Source organism: Mobula hypostoma, chromosome 7, assembly GCF_963921235.1.
Source record: "Mobula hypostoma chromosome 7, sMobHyp1.1, whole genome shotgun sequence".
Taxonomy (NCBI): Eukaryota; Metazoa; Chordata; class Chondrichthyes; order Myliobatiformes; family Myliobatidae; genus Mobula; species Mobula hypostoma.
The window spans coordinates 14919361-14936045 of record NC_086103.1 but is presented as its reverse complement, the minus strand read 5'-3'; the positions used below and the strand labels follow the sequence as shown (position 1 = coordinate 14936045).

Below are 16685 nucleotides of genomic sequence, written 5' to 3'. Positions count from 1 at the left end.
GTTGGCGGCGCTTGGAGGTTCATGGCAGCGAGGGTTTCTCCTTTCTGCCATCTGCGTGAGATGATAAGGCTATCGGGACTTTTTTTTTACCGTGCCCATGGTCTGCTCTTTATCAAATTATGGTAGTGCTTTGCACTGTTGTAACTATATGTTATAATTATGTGGTTTTGTAAGTTTTAGTCTTGGTTTGTCCTATGTTTCTTGTGATATCATTCTGGAGGAACGTTGTATCATTTTTTAATGCATGCTTTTCTAAATGACAATAAACGAGGACTGAGTGTCCTCATAATCTAATCTAATCTAAGAAGAAGGGATCTGTTCTGGGACCCCTTCTTTTCATGACCTGGATGAGGAAGTGGAGGGATGGGTTAGTAAACTTGCTGATGACACAAAGGTTGGGGGTGTTGTGGATAGTGTGGAGAGCTGTCAGAGGTTACAGTGGGACATTGATAGGATGCAAAACTGGGCTGAGAAGTGGCAGATGTGAGGTGGTTCATTTTGGTAGGTCAAGTATAATGGCAGAATATAGTATTAATGGTGAGACTCTTGGCAGTGTGGAGGATCAGAGGGATCTTGGGGTCCGAGTCCATAGGACACTCAAAGTTGCTGCACAGGTTGACTGTGGTTGAGAAGGCATGCGGTGCATTGGTCTTCATCAACCGTGGGATTGAGTTCAAGAGCTGTCAGGTGATGTTACAGCTATATGGGACCCTGATCAGACCACACTTGAAGTACTGTGCACAGCCTGGTCACCTCACTACAGGATGGATGAAGAACGGGTGCAGAGGAGATTTACAAGGATGTTGCCCAGATTGGGGAGCATGCTTTACGAGAATAGGTTGAGTGAATTTGGCCTTTTCTCCTTGGAGCAACGGGGGATGAGAGGTGACCTGATAGAGGTGTACAAGCTAATGAGAAGCATTGGTTGCGTGGATAGTCAGAGGCTTTTTCCCAGTGCTGAAGTGGCTAAAACAAGAGGGCACAATTTTAAGGTGCTTGGAAGTAGGTACGGAGGAGATGTCAGGGGTAAGTTTTTTAGGCAGAGAGTAGTGAGTGTGTGGAATGGGTTGCCAGCGACGGTGGTGGAAGCGGATACAATAGGGTCTTTTAAGAGACTCCTGGATAGGTACATGGAGCTTAGAAAAATAGAAATCTTTAGTCTCAATTCAAGGATTGAATCTATTAAAATGAATATACTGCCCAATCTATTATAGCTCTTTTAGACCCTACCAATAGAGATTAATCAAAATCAATTCAATGAATGGAAGAAAATGTTATCAAGATATATATGGCAAAGTGAAAGGCCTAGAGTTCGTCTCAAAACTTTGCAATTAGCCAAGGAAAAGGGGGGATGGAGCCTACCTTCTCTTAGAGATTATTATTTTGTATCACAGTTGAGAGCTGTGATACGTTGGTGCAACCCATCCTCTGACACTCAATGGAAAAACATTGAGGAGGGGATACTTCCCATCCCTATACAGGCAATTTTGGCTGATAACAACCTACAAAGGTACATAAATACTATTGATAACCCATGGGTGAAATGGACTCTTAAAATATGGAAAACTATTATAAAAGAATATAAACTACAGGGAGATATTGCAATTCTTAAATGGTGTGCATATGACTTGGATTTTACGCCGAATAAACTGGATGCTAGATTTGAAGACTGGACAGCTAAAGGAATAACAGTTCTTTGCAATATAATGAAAGAAGGAACACTGTTCAGTTTTGAAATGCTTAAACAGAAACACTTATCAGAAAAACAAGACTTTTATCAGTATTTATAGATGCGACAGTATGTTAATAGGACGGTTAAAAATGTAACCAAGGCATGTAGATGTTTAATAGAGCTATTTACAAAAGCATATAATTCAGATAACTGTAGTAGAATCATTTCAAGCGTGTATAAGGGTTCGTCAAATCTTAAAACACATTTGACTTCATACATTAAAACAAAATGGGAGAAGGAAGGAGGGATAATTATATCTGAGGAAGAATGGATAATAATATGGAGGTATCAATGAAAGTGTACCAGTTCACAGAAATGGAGTGAGTTCGGATGGAAAAACTTGATAAGATATTTTATTACACCCTCTCAGAAATCCTATTATGATAGTAACCTTCCTGTTTGTTGGAGAAACTGTGGAAATCAAAATGCAAACCATTATCATATTTTCTGGGAATGCCCCGTTGTCAAAGACTATTTGAGTGGAATACACAATGTCCTACAAGGCATCTTTAAGTGTGAAATACCCTTAGAAAGTAAGACCATATATTTTGGGTATATACCTCTAGCATGGTTGAAAAGAGATAAATATTTAACGAATATAGTGCTGGTGGCTGGTAAAAAGACTCTTACCAGGAAATGTTTATCACAGGAGAGCCCAACTTTAAATGCATGCATGGATGGAAATTGCAATGGACATTTACAAAATGGAGAAGATAATAGCATCTGGTAATCAGAAGTTGGAACAATTTGATTCATACTGGGGAAAATGGTTTAACTACATAACACCTCATAGGCCTGATTTTATTCTCACAAATCAATGAATATGTTGTAAAAAAAAATTACTCCCTACTTGTACAGTTTTCTCCTTTTGCTTGTTCTTTCTTTCCTCTCTTTTCTATCAGTGTATACCTCAGATAAATATTATGTGGTGGCAAATATGACTATATGATATATATGTAGAATATCTGAAATACATCTTATGGAAATGTTTGTTTGATGATGAACTTCAATAAAAAAATAAATTTCAAAAAAAGAAAAATAGAGGGCTATGGGTAACTCTAGGTAATTTCTAAAGTAAGTACATGCTCGGCACAGCATTGTGGGGTGAAAGACCTGTATTGTGCTGCAGGTTTTTTATGTTTCTATACCCCTTGTAATTTTGTATATCTCTATCAAATCTCCCATCGTTCTCCTCGGTTCCAGGATTTTAAGTGCTAACCTATTCGAGCTTTCCTTTCTTTGTGTTTGATTTCCAGCATTCTACTATCTTTTGTATCTGATTTCATCAGAAAAATGTGCAGATTTTTTTTTCCTTAAGATCTTACAAGGAAACGCTGAGTGAGCTCGGGCTTTTCTCTTTGGAGTGAAGGAGGATGAGAGGTGACTTGACAGAGGTGTTCAAGATGATAAGAGGCAAAGGTTGCATGTATAGACAGAGACTATTTCCCAAAGTAGAAATGGCTCATACAAAGGTGCATCATTTTAACGAGACTGGAGGAAAATATGGGGGGGCTGTCAGAGGTAGGTTTTTTATACAGCGTAGTGGGTGTGGGGAAATCACTGTCAGGGGTGGTGGTAGAGGCAGTTACATTAAAACATTTAAGAAACTCTTAGATAGGCACATAGATGATAGAAAAATGGAGGGTTTTGTGGGAGGGAAGGGTTCGATCGATCTTTATGATAGTGATTAGCTTTATAATATTAACTTTATTTGTCATATAGTTTATGTTCAGCACAACTTCAATGGGCTGAAAGGTCTATTTCTGTGCTGGATCAGCTTATAACTCCCAAATATGTTCAAATGCACTCGAAGTAATCAAGCTGAGCTGATATGTGGACATATTTAATTCATTAATACTTTTGTGTATACTCAAAGTCAATTACTCCACTGTCAATTACTGAGGAAAGAATGTAATTACTAAGTGATAACTTTGTGTTAGCAAATTCTAATATAATTCTGGGTTTAGGAATTTCAACAATATGTTGGTTGTTTGACAATGAAATGTAAATATCTCACAGCCCAGTGGGGTACAGTAACAATGTGTTCCATTACTGTACTTGTAATCCACAGCCCAAAGCAGTGGGGAATTTGAATTCAGTCAATAAAAAACTAAAATCGTTAATGATGAATATGAAAGCTCATCTGGTTCTGTAATATCCATCAGGGAGGTTCACTAGTTCATCTCTCTGTGCAGGGAAGAACATGAGCTGTCTCTCCCCTCTGCAAGGAAGGACATGAGCTCTGTCCCCTCTGCAAGGAAGGACACGAGCTCTCTCCACTCTGCATGGAAGGACACGAGGTCTCTCCACTCTGCATGGAAGGACACGAGGTCTCTCCCCTCTACAGGGAAGGACACGAGCTCCCTCCACTCTGCAGGGAAGGACATGAGCTCTCTCCCTCTGCAGGGAAGGACACGAGCTCTCTCCACTCTGCAGGGAAGGACATGATTTTTCTCTCCTCTACAGGGAAGGACATGAGCTCCCTCCTGTCTGCAGGGAAGGACACAGGCTCTCTCCCCTCTGCAGGGAAGGACACGAGCTCTCTCCCCTCTACAGGGATGGACATGAGCTCTCTCCCCTCTACAAGGAAGGACATGAGCTCTCTCCCCTCTACAAGGAAGGACATGAGCTCTTTCCCCTCTATAGGGAAGGGCATGAGCTCTCTCCCCTCTACAGGGAAGGACATGAGCTCTTTCCCCTCTGCAGGGAAGGACATGAGCTCTCTCCCCTCTGCAGGGAAGGACATGAGTTCTCTCCCCTCCAAAGCAGGACACGAGCTCTCTCCCCTCTGCAGAGAAGAGGGAAGAACACGAGCTCTCTCCCTTCTGCGGCGAAGAGGGAAGGACACGAGCTCCCTCCACTCTGCAGGGAAGGACATGAGCTCTCTCCCTCTGCAGGGAAGGACATGAGCTCTCTCCCTCTGCAGGGAGGGACACGAGCTCTCTCCACTCTGCAGGGAAGGACACGATTTTTCTCTCCTCTACAGGGAAGGACATGAGCTCCCTCCTGTCTGCAGGGAAGGACATGAGCTCTCTCCCCTCTGCAGGGAAGGACACAAGCTCTCTCCCCTCTACAGGGAAGGACATGAGCTCTCTCCCCTCTACAAGGAAGGACATGAGTTCTTTCCCCTCTATAGGGAAGGACATGAGCTCTCTCCCCTCTACAGGGAAGGACATGAGCTCTTTCCCCTCTGCAGGGAAGGACATGAGCTCTCTCCCCTCCAAGGCAGGACACGAGCTCTCTCCCCTCTGCAGAGAAGAGGGAAGGACACGAGCTCTCTCCCCTCTGCGGCGAAGAGGGAAGGACACGAGTTCTCTCCAGTCTGCAGGGAAGGACACGAGCTCTCTCCACTGGGCAAGGAAGGACACGAGTTCTCTCCCCTCTGCAGGAAAGGACACAAGCGCTCTCCACTCTGCAGGAAACATCACTAGCTCCCTCCTTCTGCAAGGAAGGACACGAGCTCCCTCCCCTCTGCAGAGTAGGACACTAGCTCTCTCCACTCTGCAGGGCAGGACACGAGCTCTCTCCCCTCTGCAGGGAAGGAGACTAGCTCTTTCCCTTCCAGGGAAAGACGCTAGCTCTGTTCCCTCTGCAGGGAAGGACGCAAGATGTCTCCACTCTGCAGGGATGGACATGTGCTCTCTTTCTTCAGCAGGGAATGACATGAGCTGTCTCCACTATGCAGGGAAGGAGACTAGCTCTCTCCCTTCTGCAGGGAAAGATGCTAGCTCCCTCCCCTCTTGATTGGAGTACTGCGCAGATGCAACAAAAGTGATCCTCTGCAGGTCTAGCAAAGAGGTTTAAAAACCCAGTCTCTATAAAAGAGACGTACTTTATAGAGACTAGCAGAGCTGTCACCTTGGGAACAATCATCGTCAGAGTAGTCTGAGGCAGAGTAGTAAGGCTTTGGCTCAACAGGACTTCAGCGAGAACAGGAGGAAGCAAGGTATGTAGATGAGTTCATTTGTTATTTATTATTTAAATCTTGGGAGAATAGGAAGTATGTCTACAGAGCCACTGTTCTGTTCTGGGTGTCAGATGTGGGATTTCCGGGAGACTTCCAACTTCACTGATGGCCACGTCCATACCAGGTACATCAAGATGCAGCTCCTTTGAGACTGTGTTAGGGAACTGGAGCTAAAAGGGAGGTGAGAGTTGATATTGGACCACTGGAAAATGACATTGGTGAGGTACTAATTGGAGACAAAGAAATAGCAGATGAACTTAATGGGTAATTTTCATCTGTCTTCACTGTGGAGACACTAGCAGTTTCCAGAGGTCTGTGAGTTTTAGGGAGCTGGAGTGAGTGCCATTACTTTTACAAAGGAAAAAATGCTAGGCAAACTCAAAAGTCTTTAGGTGGATAAGTCACCTGGACTAGATGGACTATCTCCCAGAGTCCTGAGAGAGGTTGCTGAAGAGATAACGGATGCATTGGTCATGATATTTCAAGAATCACTTGATTCTTGGCATGGTCCCACAGGACTGGAAGACTCTTTAAGAAGGGAGGAAGGCAAAAGAAAGGAGATTATAGGCCAGCTAGCCTAACCTCAGTAGTTGGGAAAGTGTTGGAGTCTAATTTTAAGGATGAGATTTCGGGGTACTTGGAGATTAATGATAAATTAATTCAAAGTCAACATGGTTTCTGTAAAGGGAAATCTTGCCTGACAAATTTTTTAGAGTTCTTTGAGGAAATAACAAGCAAGGTGGATAAAGGAGAGGCAATGGATGTCATTTACTTGGATTTTCAGAAGGTGCCACACATGAGGCTGTTAACAAGATAAAATCCTATGGTGTTACAAGAAAGATACTGGCATGGATAGAGGAATGGCTGACAGGCAGGAGACAGTGAGTGGGAATAAAAGGGTCTTTTCTGGTTAGTGATAGTGATAGACAATAGGTGCAGGAGTAGGCCATTCGGCTCTTCGAGCCAGCACCACCATTCACTGCGATCATGGCTGATCGTCCACAATCAGTACCCTGTTCCTGCCTTCTCCCCATATCCCTTGACTCCGCTATTTTTAAGAGCTCCATCTAACTCTTTCTTGAAAGAATCCAGAGAATTGGCCTCACTGCCTTCTGAGGCAGAGCATTCCACAGATCCACAACCCTCTGTGTGCAAAAGTTTTTCCTCAACTCCGTTCTAAATGGTCTACCCCTTATTCTTAAACTGTGGCCTCTGGTTCTGAACTCCCCCAACATCGGGAACATGTTTCCTACCTCTAGCGTGTCCAATCCCTTAATAATCTTATATGTTTCAATCAGATCCCCTCTCATTCTTCTAAATTCCAGTGTATACAAGCCCAGTCGCTCCAATCTTTCAACATATGATATTCCCGCCATCCCTGGAATTAACCCAGTGAACCTACGCTGCACTCCCTCCATAGCAAGAATATCCTTCCTCAAATTTGGAGACCAAAACTGCACACAATACTCCAGTTGGGGTCTCACCAGGGCCTTGTACAACTGCAGAAGGACCTCTTTGCTCCTATGCTCAACTCCCCTTGTTATGAAGGCCAACATGCCATTAGCTTTCTTCACTGCCTGCTGTACCTGTATGCTTACTTTCAGTGACTGATGAACAAGGACACCCAGATCTCGTTGTACTTCCCCTTTTCCTAACTTGACACCATTCAGATAGTAATCCGCCTTCCTGTTCTTGCCACCAAGTGGATAACTTCACATTTATCCACATTAAACTGCATCTACCATGCATCTGCCCACTTACCCAACCTGTCCAAGTCACCCTGCATTCTCATAATATCCTCCTCACATTTCACACTGTCACCCAGCTTTGTGTCATCTGCAAATTTGCTAATGTTACTTTCAATCCCTTCATCTAAATCATTAATGTATCTTGTAAATAGCTGTGGTCCCAGCACCGAGCCTTGCGGTACCCCACTAGTCACTGCCTGCCATTCTGAAAGGGACCCCTTAATCTCTACTTTTTGTTTCCTGTCTGCCAACCAATTTTCTATCCATGTCAGTGCCCTACCCCCAATACCATGTACTCCAATTTTGCCCACAAACCTCCTATGTGGGACTTTATCAAAGGCTTTCTGAAAGTCCAGGTACACTACATCCACTGGCTTTCCCATGTCCATTTTCATAGTTACATCCTCAAAAAATTCCAGAAGATTAGTCAAGCATGATTTCCCCTTCGTAAATCCATGCTGACTCGGACCTATCCTGCTACTGCTATCCAAATATGCCGCTATTTCATCTGTCAGTATTGGGACCACTAATTTTCATATTAGAAAAACATAGAAAACACAGAAAACCTACAGCACAGTACAGGCCCTTCAGCCCACAAAGCTGTGCCGAATATGTCCTTACCTTAGAAATTACCTAGGGTTACCTATAGTTCTCTATTTTTCTAAGCTCCATGTGCCTATCCAGGAGTCTCTTAAAAGACCCTATCGTATCTGCCTCCACCACCGTCGCCGACAGTCCATTCCACACACTCACCACTCTCTGCATAAAAAACTTACCCCTGACATCTCCTCTGTACCTACTTCCATGCACCTTAAAACTATGCCCTCTCATGCCAGCTATTTCAGCCCTGTGAAAAAGCTTCTGACTATCCACAGGATCAATGCCTCTCATCATCTTATACATCTCTTATCAGGTCACCTCTCATCCTCCATCGCTCCAAGGAGAAAAGACCGAGTTCACTCAACCTATTCTCATAAGGCATGCTCCCCAATCCAGGCAACATCCTTGTAAATCTCCGCTGCACGCTGTCTATGGTTTCCACATCCTTCCTGTAGTGAGGCAACCAGAACTGAACACGGTACTCCAAGTAGAGTTATTGACCCCTTCCTCTTCCTAATTTCCACCCACAGAGACTCAGTAGACAATCCCTCCATGACTTCTTCCTTTTCTGCAACCATGATACTACCTCTGATCAACAGTGCCACGCCCCCACCTCTTTTGCCTCCCTCCCTGTCCTTTCTGAAACATCCTTCATCTATCCATAACGACACCCGAGGGTGTGGTCCCTCTAAGCCTTCAGGAATAGGGTCTGTTCCTTTTGGGAGTTCCTTGGTACATTGCTGGGACCGTGCTCCCCCAGAGACCCCAAGCCGTTTCCCCACTGGGCCTCCACTAAGTTTCCCAACACCTCTCTGATCAGCTGAACAACTGAGGGAGGGGCTGATCCCCCTGGCACGGCAAGCAATATATCTGCCCCCCTAGCCAGAGAAGATACACTGAAAGCTTTTCCCCAATCTTCTGACACAGGTATGGAAAGCCCCCCAGGTGCTGCATTTTATTTCGAGTCGAACCAAACGCATTTTCCCCTGCTTTCAGATAACTGGCAGCAGTCACTATGGGGTAATTGACCCTGACAGCTCTAACACTGTCACCAGCCCACCTACTCAAACTTTAACCAATCCATGCCGCTCTCCCTCAGCCGAGCACTGCCATTCATCTAACAACTGAGAGATCCGCTCCGCCCATGTCTCGTATGCCTCCACCCCTTTAGGGGTAGACATTATCCCAAAAACCAGGCAGAGCCTGCTATTCCTGGAACATTTATTCACAGACACTACCTCTGAATCAGACCACTCTTTCCTCTCTCTCCTAACAGTATGGACAGCCCATGGCCCCGCCTCACCTGGGGCACCAATAGACACTGACAGTCCCACCACCAACTCATCAGTGCTAGTCTGAACTTGAACAAAGACCTCCGGGGTACCAACAGCCACCCCACCCAACACACATGCAGTAATATCCAGCAATCCCACAGAGGCACACCAGCTTTCCGCCCCCGCAGCATGCATAATTTAAACAGGCCGATCACACAGCTTCCACAGAATCCAGTTCCAGACAATGGCCCCCACAGTGTAGCCCCCAGTAAGCCTCAGACTCGCTCAGCTTGCTTTCGTCTCAGGGGAGCAGCCTTCAGCCCCGCCAAACTGGGTAATCAGGTTTGTGTGGGTGCTGTGTGATGTACCCCACCCACCAAATGACAGACAATACATCATATGTGATTAAATGATTACACTTTATAACTCTTACTTTAACTATGTAGATGGTAAAGGAACAAAATAAGAACTGTTTAACTGTTTTAAAAAAAAGAAAAAGGCACCATTATTATTAACCAGTTCGTGCACACATCGTGGAGCTTTTACAGAACCGGGTCCCCCTTCCTCCAGTTGATGTCCTCCGAATTCCGCCGACCCACGAATGGGACCACTCCTCGGTGACGGACCAGACACTCTACTTGAGTCTGTCCATGTCTCCTCTCCTCGCCGAAGACCCTGGGCCTTGGACTCCTGCTGGGGGTCCATTCGTCATCCAGCTTACAGCATTGCGTGTCCTCTCTCTGTCTCCATCCACCTTCTGCCCAAAACCCGCAAAAACAATAGTTTACAGACACACAAGAAAGAATAACATCTATCTCAATTGTTTAGCAAATGAATACAATTCTCGTTATCGGTAATTATAACCCAAAACAAGCTGCTATAGAGAACCACTGTCTCAGCAGTTAACATCACAAAGAAGCCATTTTATTAGCCTTAGTAGTAACATAAAAGAAGAAACCCCTTACACATCTAAAGCCTGGCACTCGAAGTAACCATTCCTGCCCCTGAGCCATCCAAGTCTCTGTAACGGCCACAACATCATAGCTCCAAGTACCGATCCACGCTCTAAGCTCATCTGCTTTGTTCATAATCATCGTTTGTCAATGATTTGGATAATGAAATTGATGGCTTTGTGGCAAAGTTTGTGGATGATACAAAGTTAGGTGGGGGGTAGGTAGCGCCGAGGAAACAATGTGATTGCATGCAATTGGAAGAATGGGCAAAAAGGAGGCAGATGGTATACAGTGTTGGGAAATGTATGATAATGCATTTTGGTAAAAGGAACAATAGTGCGAACTATTATCTAAATGGGGTGAAGGTTCAAACATCAGAGGTGCAGAGGGACTTGGGAGTCCTCGTGCAAGACTCCCAGAAAGTTAATTTATAAGTTGAGTTTGCAGTGAAGAAGGCAAATACAATGTTGACATTTATTTCAAGGGGAATAGAATATACAAGCAAGGAGATAATGCTGAGGCTTGAAAAGACACTAGTCAGGCCCCACTTGGAGTATTGTCAACCGTTTTGGGCCCCATATCTCAGAAAGGATGTGTTGTCATTGGAGAGTCCAGAGGAGGTTCATGAGGATGATTCCAGGAATAAAGGGGTTAATATATGAGGAGTGTTTGGCAGCTTTGGGCCTGTACTCACTAAAATTTAGAAGAATCCAAGGGGATCTCATTGAAACATATCAAATGTTGAAAGGAATTGAGGGGGTGGATTTGGAGAGGATGTTTCCTATGGTGGGGGTATCCAGAACTAGAGGGCACAGCTTAAAAACTGAGAGGTGACCTTTTAAAACAGAAGTAAGGATGAATTATTAGCCAGACAGTAGTGAATCTGTGGAATGTTCTGCCACAAACTGCGGTGGAGGTCAAGACCATGGGTAATTTTAAGGCAGATCTTGATCATTTCGTGATTGATCAGGGCATCAAAGGATATGGCGAGAAGGCAGGTGTATGGGGTTGAGTGGGATCCAGTAATTCTGCTCCTATGTCTTATGGTCTTCTGGTCCCCTCTGCAGGGAAATACACTAGCTCTCTCCCCTCTACAGGGACGGACACGAGCTCTCTTCACTGTGCAGGGAATGAGACTAGCTTTCTCCCCTTTGCAGGTAACGTCACGAGCCCCTTCACTGTGCAGGTAATGTCACTAGCTCTCTCCACTCTGCAGGGCAGAACTAGCTCTCTCCCTCTGCTGGGAAGGATATTAGCTTTCTCCTCTCTGCAGCTGACATGTTAGAGCATAGCAGCATTAGGACAAGGACTGTTAGGTTAGGAAACAGCTTGCCCAAAATGTGTATACAGTATTCTGTATTCTCAATACCATGACAAATGAAGGCAAACATACTGTACACCACCTTTCAGAATCTGGCATAGATTGTGAAATATGTTGTTTTTGTGGCAGCAGTACATTGGTATACATAATAATTTTTAAAAACTGAATTACAATAAGATTATATATATACATACACACACACACACATATGATTGTACAGTATGTATATGTTAAGTTAGTCGTGCAAAATAAAGAAAAAAATCACGGGGTCATGTTCATGGGTTTATTGTTGTCTTTTCAGAAATCTGATGACAGAGGGAAGAAGCTGTTTCTGAAATGCTGAGTGTGTGTCTTCACGCTCCAGTACCTCCTCCGTGATGGTAGCAATGAGTAGAGGGCATGTCCTGGGTGTTGGGGGTCTTTGAAGACGGATGCCACCTTTTTGAAGCATCGCCTTTCTTTACCACCAAATCCACTCGTGTTGCTCCTTGCAGGGAGTTGTGGACTTACAACCCTATATCACTCTTAAAATTCCTGTTGGTCCACGCTTTCCACCTTCTCTGCACTTTCAAACATTTCCTTGTACTAATGTGAGTGCTTTTACCCTTCTTCACAGATGCTGAGTATCTCCAGCCCTTCATTTGACTTCGTACATGAGCAGTTTTGTTTTTTTGTTTACCTGTGACCACTTATTTATATATTTAGAAATCCCACATGGAACAGGCTCCTCTGGCCCTTCCAGACGCACCCACCACTTCAATGCCAGCTGTACGACGGCCAATTAACCTACTAACTGGTACGACTTTGCAATGTGGGAGGAAAGTAAAGCACCCAGAAGAAACAACCCGCGGTCACAGAGAAGGACGTACAAACTCCTTTCAGACAGCATTGGAATTGATCTCCCAACTTCGATGCTCCAGCCTGTGATAGCATCACACTAACCACACACTTTCTCGTTGATCTTCCCAGGATAAGGACTTTGGAAAACATGCCTTGCATAAAGGACATTCCAACCCACCGGCAGAGGTAACATCCAGCCTCAAAACCTATCAGCACTTCACTCTGGAAAAGGCTTACTTGGGAGAGGACTTTTTCTGGGCATTCACTCCGGTGGCTGGTGACTTTATACGCTTCAGATTTTTTACTCCAGTGAAAATAGACAGGTACGTTGGAATTTTACTTTGTGTGATTATCCCCTGTCTCAGGCTGTCTACACCCACTAAATCCCCTCCCACAGCCCACAGACACTCTCCCCCTGTCACCGACTCCCCCCCACCACCCACTGAATCCCCTCCCACAGCCTATAGACACTCTCCCCCATCAGTGACTCTCCCCACCCATGGAATCCCTTCCACAGCCCATGGACACTCTCCCCTGTCACTGACTCTCCCCACCTGCTGAATCTCCTCCCACAGACTACAAACACTCTCCCCCATCACCAACTTCCCCCGACCCACCAAATCCCCTGCCACAGCCCATAGGCACTCTCCTCTGTCATCGACTCCCCCCCCCACCCACTGAATCACCTCCCACAGCCCACAGACACTCTCCCAATCACTGACCCTACCCACTGAATCACCTCCCACAGCCCACAGACACTCTCCACCATCACCCACTCTCTCACCACACACTGAATCCCCTGCTACAGCCCACAGACAATTCTTCCCCCCCCCGTTACCGACTCGACTCTCCCTCACCCACTGAATTCTCTGCCACAGCGTAGTTTGGAGGTGTAGCTGGATATGAGGTAATGTTGCTCCCCTTGGAGCTCAGTCCCCTGTGACTCATGAAGGCCTTCTTAACCATCCTATCAACTTATGTGGTAACTTTGAGGGTTCTATGGATTTGGACCCGAGACCCCTTGTCCAGAAGATGGAAAGTTGTAATAACAGAAGACTCAAAATGCCACAGAGTTATTGAGCTTAGAGAAAGACCCTTCGGCCTATCTTGTATGAGCTAGCCCAAGTGTCTTCCTGAGCTATTCACAGTTAACTGCATTTGACCCCTGACCTGTCTAAACATTCGACCCTGTTTAAATATTGGAATTGTTAACTGCCTTAGCCACTTCCTCTGGCAGCTTGTTCCATATTCTCACCACGTGTGTGTGGAAAATCATGCTACTCTAGTCCCTTTCAAATCTTCCCCCTCTATAAGAGCAAACTGTGGAGATCACCTGGATTTGGTGTTGGAAATAACAGGTGATTAATTAAAATCTGATGTGCACCAGGAGGTCAGTCAAACCTGATCTATCTGAGCAAGAATTCGATACAGCTTTTACATTCCCCATTGATGAGATTACCAGTAAAACTGTATTCCGATAACAGAATGGTAGCAACAGAAAGATTTAATTCTCCCATCACCAGGTAGTAATTTCTGAATGCTACCCGTGCCATGTACCAGTGAGGGTAGAAACAGGGTCACTTGATGATGCAGGGCTAATTTGGCAGAGGGATGGAACCTGAGTGAAGGAACTCAGGACAAGATGGGCAGTAAAAAAGCACAGATAGTGTGCAGTCAGACTATCAGGAAGGGCAGGAAGATTGCAGCCAGCAGGGTGAGTATCAGTGCATTAGAGATGCAGAATCAAAAATGGTAGCAAATACAGTACTCAAAGTGTGATAACTCAATGCATGGAGTATAAGAAATAAGGTGGATGATCTTGTTGCACTACAGTATTACAGATTGTCAGGTAAGATGTTGTGGCCACCAATGAATCACGGTTGAAAGATGACTGTAGTTGGGAGCTGAATGTCTAAGGTTACACGTTGTATCAGAGGGATAGGAAGGTAGGCAGAGGGGATGGCGTGGCTCTGCTGGTAAAAAATGACATCAATCATTAGAAAGATGTGACATAGGACTGGAAGATGTTGAATCCTGTGGGTTGAGTTTAGAAACTGCAAGCGTAAAAGGACCCTGATGGCAGTTATTTACAGGCCTCCCAACAGTAGCTGGGATGTGGACCACAGATTACAACAGGAAATACATACATGGAATTATGATGTAGTGGCCATTACAGCGACATGGCTGGCACCAGGGCAGGAATGGATCCTCAATATTCCTGGATTTCAGTGCTTTTAAAGGGATAGAGAGGGGGAGAAAGGGGGAGGAGGGGTGGCATTACTGGTCAGGGATACTATTACAGCTACAGAAAGGGTGGGTAATGTAGCAGGATCCTCTTTTGAGTCAGTATGGGTGGGAGTCAGGAACAGGAAGGAAGCAGTCACTCTATTGGGGGTATTCTTTAGGCCCCCTGGTAGCAACAGAGATACCTAGGAGCAGATTGGGAGGCAGATTTTGGAAAGGTGCAAAAATAACAGTGTTGTTATCATGGGTGACTTTAACTTCCCTAATATCGATTGGCACCTGATTAGTTCCAATGGTTTAGACAGGGCAGAGTTTGTTAAGTGTGTCCAGGATGGATTCCTGCCACAGTATGTGGACAGGCCGACTAGGGGGAATGCCATACTAGATCTAGTATTAGGTAACGAACCGGGTCAGGTCACAGATCTCTCAGTGGGTGAGCATCTGGGGGACAGTGACCACCGCTCCCTGGCCTTTAACATTATCATGGAAAAGGATAGAATCAGAGAGGACAGGAAAATTTTTAATTGGGGAAGGGCAAATTATGAGGCTATAAGGCTAGAACTTGCGGGTGTGAATTGGGATGATGTTTTTGCAGGGAAGTGTACTATGGACATGTGGTCGATGTTTAGGGATCTCTTGCAGGATGTTAGGGATAAATTTGTCCCGGTAAGGAAGATAAAGAATGGTAGGGTGAAGGAACCATGGGTGACAAGTGAGGTAGAGAATCTAGTCAAGCGGAAGAAGGCAGCATACATGAGGTTTAGGAAGCAAGGATCAGATGGGTCTATTGAGGAATATAGAGTAGCAAGAAAGGAGCTTAAGAAGGGGCTGAGGAGAGCAAGAAAGGGGCATGAGAAGGCCTTGGCAAGTAGGGTAAAGGAAAACCCCAAGGCATTCTTCAATTACGTGAAGAACAAAAGGATGACCGGAGTGAAGATAGGACCGATTAGAGATAAAGGTGGGAAATTGTGCCTGGAGGCTGTGGACGTGAGTGAGGTCCTCAATGAATACTTCTCTTTGATGTTCATCAATGACAGGGAACTTGATGATGGTGAGGACAAGGTAAGTGAGGTTGATGTTCTGGAGCATGTTGATATTAAGGGACAAGGAGGTGTTGGAGTTGTTAAAATACATTAGGACGGATAAGTCCCCGGGGCTTGACGGAATATTCCCCAGGCTGCTCCACGAGGCGAGGGAAGAGATTGCTGAGCCTCTGGCTAGGATCTTTATGTCCTCATTGTCCCCGGGAATGGTACCGGAGGATTGGAGGGAGGCGAATGTTCTCCCCTTGTTCAAAAAAGGTAGTAGGGATAGTCCGCGTAATTATAGACCAGTGAGCCTTACGTCTGTGGTGGGAAAGCTGTTGGGAAAGATTCTTAGAGATAGGATCTATGGGCATTTAGAGAATCATGGTCTGATCAGGGACAGTCAGCATGGCTTTGTGAAGGACAGATCGTGTCTAACAAACCTGATAGAGTTCTTTGAGGAGGTGACCAGGAATATAGATGAGGGTAGTGCAGTGGATGTGATCTACATGGATATTAGTAAGGCATTTGACAAGGTTCCACATGGTAGGCTTATTCAGAAAGTCAGAAGGCATGGGATCCAGGGAAGTTTGGCCAGGTGGATTCAGAATTGGCTTGCCTGCAGAAGGCAGAAGGTCGTGTTGAAGGGAGTATATTCGGATTGGAGGGTTGTGACTGGTGGTGTCCCACAAAGATCGGTTCTGGGACTTCTACTTTTCGTGATTTTTATTAACGACCTGGGTGTGGGGGTAGAATGGTGGGTTGGCAAGTTTGCAGACGACGCAAAGGTTGGTGGTGGTGTGGATAGTTTAGAGGATTGTCGAAGATTGCAGAGAGACATTGATAGGATGCAGAAGTGGGCTGAGAAGTGGCAGATGGAGTTCAACCCTGAGAAGTGTGAGGTGGTAAACTTTGGAAGGACAAACTCCAAGGCAGAGTACAAAGTAAATGGCAGGATACTTGGAAGTGTGGAGGAGCAGA

General features: G+C 45.2%; 1 protein-coding gene across 1 annotated transcript in view; it reads left to right on the top strand.

The window, feature by feature from the left end:
• mgat4b (alpha-1,3-mannosyl-glycoprotein 4-beta-N-acetylglucosaminyltransferase B) overlaps positions 1 to 16685 on the top strand; it is a 340217-nt gene that overhangs the window by 300639 nt on the left and 22893 nt on the right. Inside the window, exon 11 of the mRNA XM_063053065.1 lies at positions 12565 to 12758. Coding sequence (XP_062909135.1) covers positions 12565 to 12758 — 194 coding nt within the window. The remainder of the gene's footprint in view (positions 1 to 12564; positions 12759 to 16685) is intronic.